This window comes from Trichosurus vulpecula, chromosome 3 (assembly GCF_011100635.1).
Source record: "Trichosurus vulpecula isolate mTriVul1 chromosome 3, mTriVul1.pri, whole genome shotgun sequence".
Classification (NCBI taxonomy): domain Eukaryota; kingdom Metazoa; phylum Chordata; class Mammalia; order Diprotodontia; family Phalangeridae; genus Trichosurus; species Trichosurus vulpecula.
In genome coordinates, this window is record NC_050575.1 from 154,583,662 (window position 1) to 154,596,478 (window position 12,817).

Genomic DNA, 12,817 nt, shown 5'->3' on the forward strand with positions numbered 1-12,817 from the left:
TTCGATCTCTCAGTGCAGAAGCTGCCAGATCTTGGGCCATTCTGATTATGTTTCCACAACACCCAAACCATTTCTTTGTGGCTGCTTGCAGTATTTTCTCCTGGATCTGGGAGCTCCAGAATTTGGCAACAACACTCCTAGGAGATTTCTTCTTGGGAGCCACCTGAGGAGGCGATCGATGGACTCCTTCAATTTCTATTTTGTCCTGTGTCTCCAGAACTTCAGGGCAGTTGTCCTTGATAATTTCTTGAAAGATGATATCTAGGCTGTCTTTTTGATCATGGCTTTCAGGTAGTCCAATAATTTTTAAATTATCTGTCCTGGATCTATTTTCCAGGTCAGTGGCTTTTCCAATGAGATATTTCACATTGTCTTCCATTCTTTCATTCCTTTGGCTCTGCTCTATAATATCTTGATTTCTCATGAAGTCACTAGCTTCCACTTGCTCCAATTGAATCTCCAAGGTAGTATTTTCTTCAGTGGTCTTTTGGGCCTTCCCTTCCACTTGGGTAATTCTGCCCTCCAAGGCATTCTTCTCCTCATTGGCTTCCCAGAGCTCCCTTGCCATTTGAGTCAGTCTGTTTTTTAAGGTGTTGTTTTCTTCAGTATATCTCCCAGTATTTTTCTGGGTCTCCTTTAGCAAGTCATTGACTTGCTTTTCATGGTTTTCTCGCATCCCTCTCATCTCTCTTCCCAATTTTTCCTCCACTTCTCCAACTTGCTTTTTCAAATCCTTTTTGAGCTCCTCCATGGCCTGGGACCAGTTCATGTCTTTCTTGGAGGCCCCCTCTGTAGGCTCCCTGACCCTGCTAACTTCTTCTGTCTGTATGTTCTGGTCCTCTCTGTCACCAAAGAAAGAATCCAAGGTCTGAGACTGAGTCTGGGCGTGTCCCCGCTGCCCCACCCCCATATTCCCAACCAACCAACCTGACCCCTGAGTTTTTCAGTGGGGCATGACCGCCTGCAGACTAAAGAGTTCCATGTTCCATGCTTGGGGGGAAGAGCCAGCCCCGCTACACCAGCATTCCTCCTTCCCCAAGAACCCCCAAAACAGACTGGACCCAGATCCTCAGCATGCTCTGCACACCTGCTCTGATCCACCACCTAATTCCTCCCATCAGGTGGGCCTGGGGCAGGAAGCAACTGCAGATCCAGTTCTGTAGCTGCCCCACCTTCACCACCCCTGGGGCGGTAGCTGAACTGTGAACTCCTTCCACTCCCGCAGCTTTTCCCACTAACCTTCCCTGTTGTCTTTGGTGCTTGTGGGCTGAGAAGTCCGGCCCACTGACCCAGGGTGCCAGGCCACGCTCCGCCAGCTCCTGGCCTAGTTGGTCCGCGCCACTCAAGCTGGGCTCTGCTGCGCTCTGCTCCCCTCTGCTCCCAGCTCTGTGCGGGATAGACCTCACCCAGAGACCATCCAGGCTGTCCTGGGCTGTAACCCTGCTTCCCTCTGCTGTTTTGTGGGTTCTGCAGTTCTAGAATTGGTTCAGAGCCATTTTTATAGGTTTTTGGAGGGACTCGGTGGGGAGCTCACGCTAGTCTCTGCTTTCCAGCTGCCATCTTGGCTCCGCCCCACTCTTTCTTAAGCTAAGACCTCAGGCATAAAATGAATATATAGGTATAAGGATAGATATAGATATAGACGATAAAGATAAAGATGAAATAGATACAGATAATCTTTTAGACTAATCATGATCTGTTCATTTAAGCCTTCTGTTGCTTAACATGCAGGTCTTAAAGTGCTACGGAGATGTTATCTTTTACTATAATTATCACAGTTTCCACCCCAGATACTTTCTGGATTATCAAAGTCCCTTCTAAATGATGGTGTCCAGTAGTAAGAGTACTGGAGTAGTTGCACTCAAAGGCCTCTTTCTGCTCTCAACCTATGATCGTATGTTGCTATAATTTGCCCATGATAATCCTAATATTGGCTGATCAAAGTCTGACCATTTTTTTCCTTTGGTCCCTACCTCAGAACTTTTCTTACTGAGTCCATTTCTTGCATATGAGTGCAAATATGAACAATGCATCATTGCCCAGGGTTCATCTTTTGGCAACTAGGAAGTACACTATGAGGTGAGGTCCCCTGAAGTGAAAGGCCCTACACAATCTCCTACATCCTTACTAGACTACAAATGAAGCAGCCCATTGGCTGTCAAAGAATAAAGAATGATCTCAAAAGCTCGTCTCATAACCTGTATGTTTATCGTCACTAAATAGGAGTGGTCTAGTAAAGTGAGTAAATCTGCCTTGTCCCTGTTCCAATGTTTCTTAATGGATCCAGCTGCAGATTCTCTACTTACCTAAGGACCTCTCCACACTTCCCTGAAGCAATTCATTTCCTTGAAAATGGATGACTATGAGAGATGCTGAGAAAAAGAATCCTTTTCCAAAGAATTATTGGCACTGCCCACACTTGAGGGAAATGTTTCATATTTAGAAACAAATATGAGAATATTTGGTGCCTGGATCTCTGTTTGAACTTTGTAGGAGTGACTGGAGCAGGGGAAGGGTGTAAAAACGTGCTCTAAAGATGAGCATGTCAAGAACAGTAGTTTCAAAATGTTTTCCCAGTTAGAGAAGTTAGTATGGGCAGCTAGGTGGAGCAGTGGATACAGTGCTGGGTCTGGAATCAGGAAGACTTATCTCCTTGAGTTCAAATCTGGCCTCAAACACTCACCATGACCCTTGTCAAGTCACCCAACCCTGATGCCCTCAGCCTTTTCATCTGCAAAATAATCTGGAGAAGAAAATGGCAAACCACTTCAGTGTCTCCACCAAGAAAATCCCAAATGCAGTCACAAAAAGTCAGACCAAAAACAACTGAACAACAAAAAAGCAAGTGGAGTCATTAACAACATTGTCTAAGACACTGCTCAGCTCTGAAGGCCATGCAAGGAGTGGGGGAGGGGGAAGAGAAACAACACTTTTCATTTCTCATCAAATGATACTGAGAAAACATTGATCTGGACTGATTATTCAATGTTGCAACTTCCATATGCAAAAGTCTAGCATCATGTGGGGAGGGACCATGGCCAAGAGAAATCCTGAGTTAAGCACAAAGCAAACAGGATGAAACATACTCAACAAAACTGATTTCTTAAAAATGGAAAAAAAAACTGAGGAAGGTCCTTAAAAACAGATGATGAAACACAGCTCCTTCCTTGTGTCAGAAGTCGGGACTAATAGGACAGAAGATTGTTTACATTGTCAGATGCAATCACGGTGTCAGATTTTTTTGCTTCATTACTTTATTCACAAGTGAGGCTCAATATAGAGGGGGCTTTAAATTAAGGTAATAGAAAATTAAAAATCATTAATAAAACATTAACAAATAGGTTCTACAAGTCTGACATGCCAACAGCACTAGATGAGTATACATTTTTCTCTACAATGTAACAGTGCCCAATTGACCTGTGATTTATTTGTTTGTTTTGCCTCTTTTCTCTACTTCATGAAGGAAGAGACAATATCTAATATAAATTTTTATAAGTTCCACAGTTCCTAAGGCAATGCTCTATACACAAGAGACACTTAATAAATGTTTCTTGAAAAATTAGAGGGAGTAAGAAAGGAGTAACCTGAGAGGAGAGGAAAGGAAGGGATATGAAGAGGTGAAGGAGATGGGGTCTCAGAATCACACTTTTCTTTCCATGTTTTCCAAGAGTTGACTTTGTGTCAAGAGAAAAGTAGGAGAGAGACTTCAGGGGGTGGAGCCAAGATGGTGGCTGGAAAGCAGGGACTTGCGTGAGCTCCCCACCACGTCCCTCCAAAAAACTATAAAAAGTGGCTCTGAACAAATTCTAGAATGCCAGAACCCACAAAATAGCAGAGGGAATCAGGGATGCAGCCCAGGACACCCTGGATGGTCGCTGGATGAGGTCTATCGTGCAGGGAGTAGAGGGGAGCAGAGCTCAGCGTGGGAGGCAGCGGGACCAACCAGACCAGGAGCCAGGCAGGACAGGCCCTAGCACCCTGAATCAGTGACCTGTGGCAGTTACCAGACTTCTCAACCCACAAACACCAAAGACAACAGAGAAGGTTAGTGGGAAAAGCTGCAGGGGACAGAGTTCGTGGTTCGACCACTGCCCCAGGGGTAGCGGGGGAGGTGCAGCTACAGAACTACAGCAGCAGCTATTTCCGGCCCCAGGCCCACGTGGTGGGAGGAATTAAGTGGCAGATCAGCACACAAGTGCAGAGCCTGCTGAAGATTTGTGTCAGGTCCAGGTTGGTGGTTCTTGAGGAAGGAGGAGTGCCGGGGTGGCAGAGCGGGATGTATAGAAATAGCTCTGAAATCAACGGTGCATACCCTCAATCTTGGAACAAAGTACTCTTTGCTCTACAAGCAGTCATACCCCGACGAAAAACCCAAGAGTCAAGTAAGATGGCTGGGAACATGGCCAGGCAGTGAAAACGCACCCAGATTCAGTCTCAGACTTTGGAATCCTTCTTTGGTGACAAAGAAGACCAAAATATACAGCCTGAAGAAGTCAACAAAGTCCAAGAGCCTACACCAAAAGTCTCGAAGAAAAACATGAACTGGTCTCAGGACATGGAAGAGCTCACAAAGGAGTTGGAAAAGCAAGTTAGAGAAGTAGAGGAAAAATTGGGAAGAGAAATGAGAAGGATGCGAGAAAACCATGAAAAACAAGTCAATGACTTGCTAAAGGAGACCCAAAAAAATACTGAAAAAAATATTGAAGAAAACAACACTTTAAAAATAGACTAACTCAAATTTCAAAAGAGCTCCCAAAAGCCAATGAGGAGAAGAATGCCTTGAAAGGCAGAATTAACCAAACGGAAAAGGAGGTCCAACAGACCACTGAAGAAAATACTACCTTAAAAATGAGATTGGAGCAAGTGGAAGCTAGTGACTTGATGAGAAATCAAGATATTATAAAACAGAACCAAAGGAATGAAAAAATGGAAGACAATGATAAATATCTCTTTGGAAAAACCACTGACGTAGAAAATAGATCCAGGAGAGATAATTTAAAAATTATTGGACTACCTGAAAACTATGATCAAAAAAAGAGCCTAGATATCATCTTTCAAGAAATTATCAAAGAGAACTTCCCTGATATTCTAGAGCCACAGGGAAAATAGAAATTGAAAGAATCCACAGATTGCCTCCTCAAGAAGATCCCCAATGGAAACTCCTAGGAACATTTTCGCCAAATTCCAGAGCTCCCACGACAAGGAGAAAATACTGCAAGCAGCCAGAAAGAAACAATTTGAATATTGTGGAAAAACAATCAAGATAACACAGGATCTGGCAGCTTCCACATTAAGGGACCGAAGGGCTTGGAATATGATATTGCAGAGGTAAGTGGAGCTAGGATTAAAACCAAGAATCACCTACCCAGCAAAACTGGGTATCATGCTTCAAGGCAAAATATGGACTTTCAATGAAATATAGGACTTTCTCAGTGGAAAGACCAGAGCTGAATAGAAAATTTGACTTTCAAACACAAGAATCAAGAGAAGCATGAAAAGGTAGACAAGAAAGAGGAATCATAAGGGACTTACTAAAGTTGAACTGTTTTGTTTACATTCCTACATAGAAAGATGATGTGTGGCAGGCGGAGCCAAGATGGCGGCTGGTAAGCAGGGACTAGTGTGAGCTCCCTACTGAGTCCCTCCAAAAACCTATAAAAAACAGCTCTGAACCAATTCTAGAACAGCAGAACCCACAGAACAGCAGAGGGAAGCAGGGCTGGAGCCTGGATGGTCTCTGGGTGAGGTCTATCCCACATGGAGCTGGGAGCTGGGAGCTGGGAGCTGGGAACGAAGTGGAGCAGAGCCCAGCCTGAGCGGCATGGAACAACCAAACTTGGAGTTGGGCGGATGGGGCCCCTAGTGCCCTGAATATGTGAGCTGCTGCAGTTACCAGACCCCTCGACCCACAAACACCAAAGACAGCAGAGAAGGTTAGTGGGAAAAGCTGCGGGAGTGGAAGGAGTTTGAGGTTCGGCTTCTAGCCCTGGGGCAGCGGAGGTGGGGCAGCTACACTTGCTGCTGCTTCTGGCCCCAGGCCCACCTAGTGGGAGGAATTAAGTGGAGGATCAGAGCAGGAGTGCACGGCCTGCTGAAGATCTAAGCCCTGCCACAGCTGGGGGTGGTTGGAGAAGGAGTAGTGCTGGTGTGACAGAGCTGGCATCTCCCCCCCAAACTTGGAACATAGAACTCGTTAGTCTACAAGCAGTCATACCCCACTGAAAAACTCAAGGGTCAAGTTAGTTGGTTGGGAATATGGCCAGACAGCGAAAGCACACCCAAATTCAGTCTCAGACTTTGGATTCTTTCTTTGGTGACAAAGAAGACCAAAACATACAGCCTAAAGAAGACAACAAAGTCATAGAGCCTACAACAAAAGCCTCCAAGAAAAACATGAACTGGTCTCAGGCCATGGAAGAGCTCAAAAAGGATTTGGAAAAGTGAGTTAGAGAAGTAGAGGAAAAATTGGGAAGAGAAATGAGAAGGATGCAAGAAAACCATGAAAAACAAGTCAATGACTTGCTAAAGGAGACCCAAAAAATACTGAAAAATACACTGAAGAAAACAACACCTTAAAAAATAGATTAACTCAAATAGCAAAAGAGCTCCAAAAAGCCAATGAGGAGAAGAATGCCTTGAAAGGCAGAATTAGCCAAATGGAAAAGGAGGTCCAAAAGACCACTGAAGAAAATACTACTTTAAAAACTAGATTGGAGCAAGTGGAAGCTAGTGACTTTATGAGAAATCAGGATATTATAAAACCGAACCAAAGGAATGAAAAAATGGAAGACAATGTGAAATATCTCATTGGAAAAACCACTGACCCAGAAAATAGATCCAGCAGAGATAACTTAAAAATTACTGGACTACCTGAAAGCCATGATCAAAAAAAGAGCCTAGATATCATCTTTCAAGAAATTATTAAGGAGAACTGCCCTGATATTCTAGAGCCACAGGGCAAAATAGAAATTGAAAGAATCCATCGATCGCCTCCTCAAATAGATCCCCAAAAGAAATCTCCTAGGAATATTGTCGCCAAATTCCTGAGCTCCCAGATTAAGGAGAAAATACTGCAAGCAGCCAGAAAGAAACAATTTGAGTATTGTGGAAACCCAATCAGAATAATCCAAGATCTGGCAGCTGCTACATTAAGAGATCGAAGGACTTGGAATACGATATTTCAGAAGTCAATGGAGCTAGGATTAAAACCTAGAATCACCTACCCAGCAAAACTGAGTATCATGCTCCAAGGCAAAATATGGATTTTCAATAAAATAGAGGACTTTCAAGCTTTCTCAGTGAAAAGACCAGAACTGAATAGAAAATTTGACTTTCAAACACAAGAATCAAGAGAAGCATGAAAAGGTAATCAAGAAACAGAAATTGCAAGGTACTTACTAAAGTTGAACTGTTTTGTTTACATTCCTACATGGAAACATGACATGTATGATTCATGAGACCTCGGTATTAGGGTAGCTGAAGGGAATATGCATATATAAATGTTTATGGATATATATAAGTGAATGTGTACGTGTATATCTATGTGTATATGTATGTATGTGTATGTATGTGTATATATATATGTGTGTATATGTATGTATATATATGTATATATATATATGTAAAAGAGAGAGAGCAGACACAGGGTGAGTTGAAGATGAAGGGAAGATATCTAAAAGAAATAAAACAAAATTAAGGGATGAGAGAGCAACATACTGAGAGAGGGAGATAGGGAGAGATAAAATGGGGTGGATTATCTCGCATAAAGGTGGCAAGAGGAAGCAGTTCTGTGGGAGGAGGGGAGAGGGCAGGTGAGGGGGGAATGAGTGAACCTTGCTCTCATCATATTTGGCCTGAGGAGGGAATACCAGACATACTCAGTTGGGTATCTTACCCCACAGGAAAGAAGAGGGAGAAAGATTAAATAAATAAATAAATAAATAAATAAATAAATATATAGATAGATAGATAGATAGATAGATAGATAGGTAGATAGATAGATAGATAGATAAATAAATAAATGAAAAAAGGGGGGGATGATGGAGGGGAGGGCAGTTGGGAGTGGAGGTAATCAAAACAAACACTTTGGAAAGAGGACAGGGTCAAGGGAGAAAATTCAATAAAGCGGGATGGGTTGGGAAGGAGCAAAATGTAGTTAGTCTTTCACAACATGAGTATTGTGGAAGGGTTATACATAATGATACACATGTGGCCTAGGTTGAATTGCTTCGACCTCTTAGGGAGGGTGGGTGGGAAGGGAAGAAGGGAAGAGAATTTGGAACTCAAAGTTTTAAAAACAGGTGTTCAAAAACAAAAAAAAAGTTTTTGCATGCAACTAAAAAATAAGATACACAGGAAATGGGGCGTAGAAATTTATCTTGCCCTACAAGAAAGGAAGGGAAAAGGGGATGACAGGGGAGGGGGGTGATAGAGGGTAGGGCTGACTTGGGAACAGGGCAAGCAGAATATGTGCCATCTTGGAGTGGGGGGGAGGGTAGAAATGGGGAGAACATTTGTAATTCAAACTTTTGTGAAAATCAATGCTGAAAACTAAATATATTAAATAAATTTAAAAACAACAACAAAAAAAGAAAAATGAAAAGTAGGAGAATGTGGACGTCAGGTATCACAAGAGTTTTCATCCACCCAGAAGAGGCAAGGCTTGCTAAGTGTGCATTGTGATGATGCTTTAAGTCGCTTTGTAGAGTTGCTATGAGAGAGCTAGGTGGCACAGTGAATAGAGTGTTGGACCTGAGGTCAGGGAAACTCATCTTTCTCAGTTCAAATCTGGCCTCAGATACTTTACTAGCTATGTGATCCAGGGCAAGTCACTTAATCCTGATTGTCCCAGTTTCCTCATCAGTAAAATAAGCTGGAGAAGGAAATGGCAAACCACTCCAATATCTTTGCCAAGAAACCCCAAATGGTGTCATAAGGAGTCTGACACAACTGAAAACAACTGAGCAAAAAAGAAATAATGTGAGTGGAAGGAGCATTGGGTCTGGAATCTTAAAACAGAAGTATGAATCCCAGCTAAGATACTTCATAACTGGGTGATCTTAAGCAAGTCACTTCATCACACAGAAATTCAGTTTTCTCATCTGTAGAACTATGAACAATAATGATTTTATTATCTAACTGATAGAGTAGCTATGAGGAAAGTGATTTTAAATTTTTTGTAAATATGAATTATAATAAAATTACATAATTATATAAAAGAAATAGCACAATACAAGACTGAATCCTTCCTTCCTATAGACCTTTGCCAGTACACTTCTACAGTTAGTCTTGGGGCATGGCCAGCTCTACATGCTCATCTTTTCTATTTTATTACCTGATTAGGAAAGAAGCTTGATGCCTAGTCACACATGATTCTGTGGAAGAACGAAAGCAGTTAGCAGTTAATACCAACAACAGCTCCATGTGGTTGGGGCTCACACTCTGTGCCAACAGGCATTGTTAAAAGAGTCCTGAATGCAACCAGGACTTACCAATGCTGAAACACTGACACCTCCTGCTGACACACCAAAAATCGTCACCGAATTTGAGTCTCCTCCAAAGTTGACAATGTTCTTCTGAACCCATTGGAGTGCAGCCACTTGATCTAAGTAACCCCAGTTTCCTCGGGCATGTTCATCTCCAGTGCTACAGGAAGAGAAGAAAGGAGGAACAAGATGGTTCGTTACAAAGGAAGTGACTATTAGTATAACAGTAACAAGAGAGGAAACGGGAGGAAGCATGATGTAGTGAAAAGACTAATAGTCAAGAGATACCCAGATTCCATGAATAAGTCACTTAATCTTTTTCAGCTGATTTCCAATTAATGAAATGGAGATATCAACAGTACTTACCACATATGGTCGTTATTAGGCTCAAATCTTATGAGATGTATAAAGTATAGCAATTACTTTAGAAACAACTGGTGTTATGGGAAATATGGAATAATGCTAAGTTCCCACCTCCTGTGTCTGGCCAATTTTTGTTGATGTTGTTGGTGGTGGTGGTGTTCAGTCATTTTTCAGTCATATCTGACTTTTCATGACTCCTTTGGGATTTTCTTGGCAAAAATATTGGAGTGGTTTGTCATCACTTCTCTAGCCCCCCCCCTTTTTTTTTTACAGATGAAGAAATTGAGTCAAACAGAGGTGAGTCACTTTCCACGGTCACACAGTGAGCAAGTGTCTGAGGACAGATTTTACCTCAGGAAGGTGACTCTTGCTGACTTTAGACCAAGCACTCTAAGCATTGTGCACTTAAATACTGGTCAACTTATCACCTTACTATTGTTAAGTTTATGTGTGGGTCCTGTTTTCTCTTTTAGCTATAATTTGATGAGGGTAGAGATCAGGTCTTCTGTTATCTTCATGGCCCAACCCAGTCCTCAGGCAATTTGGTTGTCCCAAACAGATTTTAGGGGAAATCCCTCTTTCTTTGATACTCATCTTCTTGCTGTCCCTGCCTATCCAATTGGCTCAGTTTCCCTTCTATCTTCTCCAGGAAGTTTGAATGTGATTTAATCCAATCATAATTGCTCTCTACTCTGAACTCTATTATCTAAATATCCTTAGAACCTGTAATACCCATGTGGTACTTGGCATAAAATGTCTTATTAATAATATTCAACTTGGGGAGATATCATTTTCGTACTGAGCAGAGGTAAACAAAAGAGGATCAATTCTGCCCCCTCCCCCCCTGAAAATTTCTATAGTAAAGGAAGGAACATGGCTTAACTGCTTCACTTAGCCTCTTATTTTGACCTAACTGCATTTGTATGTCTCCTTCCCAGTCAATTTGAATCTTGGGAGTGATTGGGGCTTTGTCCACTTAGTCTTTATATAGCTTCTGTGGCATTATTTTCAGTAGAGTTCCTGAAATTGGATTTGGGGATACAATATCCCAACCCAAGACATAATAGAAGTTAAAAGGAAGTTGCTAACTTGCCCACATATTGTCTGGGATTATGGAGTATAAATCTGCCCCAGGAAATGTGCAATTTACTCCATGATGCAGAAATAGCAAATTAATCTTGGCCTATTCATTTTCTACTAGCATCCATGGAATTACAGAGGTTGAAACTATATTTGTAAGAGAGAGGCTTGCTAGCCATCGCATGATAATAGATAAAACCAGAGAGTCTAGCAGATGGTATCAGAGTAAAGCTCAACAATCACAAAAAGAGCAGAAATACATGGGAAAGACAATGTGATGCCTAGCAAAAGGAGGGTAGACCTCACCCAAAAGAGACAATGTTGCATTCAGTAGTGATTTGACATCCAATCAACAAATATTTTAAAGTGCTTACTATATACTAAACACTGAGAATACAAGGATGAGATCCGTGTAATCCATGTCCTCAAAGAGATTGTATTTTGTTAAGTATGGACAGTATGTACACAAAGAATTAAGCATAAACTATGTAGAAAGTAAATACAGGTGAATTTAGAGGAGTTAGGAGGCAATAGCACATGAAGGCTTAAAAAAGTTTTCAAATCAGAGGTAGTGCTTGAAATGAGCTTTGAAGGAAATTAGAGGTTTTAAAAGATGTTAACAAGGAGATAGCATGTTCTAGACACAGGGAACAGCCTATACAAAGGCACAATGATTAAAATGGAAGGTTCTGTGTGTGGAATATAAATTCTTCCTCTTTATTATGTATGTATTTGTGGGAAAGGGTACACAGGTTTATGGGAAGTGGTGATGTCTTATTACTATTTTTGTGATTATGGTTATTTACTTTCAACAAATTCTATAGTCTTGCTAACTAGTAAATAAAAACATTTCAGTGGGGTTCCTGAGATAAGGCCTCAAACAGATACAAACCCATAGAATAGAATAATCACTTCATTCATTTAGAGTTAGAGGCATCCTCAGAGATCATGCAGTACAACCCCTTCTCTTTGAAGCTGAGGGAACTGAGAACCAGAAACACGGACAAAGCTGTCCAAGGATAGTCAAAAAGTAAATTGAGAGGAAGAATATTAGCCCATGTACTCTGACCTCAAATCCAGCACATTTTTCACGGTACTATCTATTCCTACATTGAATCTAGAGTACAAAATGGGTAATATATCAATGCACTACATTTCAAAAAAGCCATGATTTTGAAAGGTGTGGATACTTCTTCTGTCAACACGAATCATAGCCTTTTCTCCTTTCCCTAGACACACACACACACACACACACACACACACACACACACACTACATGAGATAATCTTTCCTGGTCACAAGTCTTTCCAAACTCAGAGTTTAGCCCATGAGTTATAGGCTTATTTAAGGTTAGGCCTATACTTGAAGGCTTTCTACCCTTGTAGCAACTTCCAGAAATTTTGTTTTAGTAGCATTCAATTTATTTTAAGATTATTAAATGCCTATGTAATTTACTTGCCTCCTATCTATCACTTTTGTAGTTCATCATCCATGCTTCTGCTTCAGTAAGTTCCTAACGTACCCTTAGTATCATGTCACTCCACTATTAAAAAACCTTCAGTGTCTCCCTTTTTTCCTAGCAAATAAATTCCTTACCATGGCACTAGAGGCTCTTTACTAATTCTCTCTAAGTCTCCTAAAGGTCTCTGTATCTAAGTTGACTCAGCTTACCTTTGGCTAGCCTTTTCTCTAACTAATAGCTTTCACATAATTCCTGCTTTAATTATTCTTAGTTGTACTATTTTCTCATCCTGACTTTACTAACACATCTCCATATCTTGAATGGACAATTTACCTTATTTACTCTATTACAAATAATGTTGTTTGCCTAGGTCAAATAATTAAATGTATACTTTTAGAACCTTTTAAGAGAAGTGCCACAAAATTAT

General features: G+C 41.3%; 1 protein-coding gene across 2 annotated transcripts in view; it reads right to left on the reverse strand.

The window, feature by feature from the left end:
- Positions 1-12,817, reverse strand: part of LOC118841853 (liver carboxylesterase 1-like) — an 85,945-nt gene that overhangs the window by 36,860 nt on the left and 36,268 nt on the right. For both annotated transcript variants that reach the window (XM_036749518.1, XM_036749517.1), the window contains exon 5: positions 9,492-9,645. In XM_036749518.1, coding sequence (XP_036605413.1) covers positions 9,492-9,645 — 154 coding nt within the window. The remainder of the gene's footprint in view (positions 1-9,491; positions 9,646-12,817) is intronic.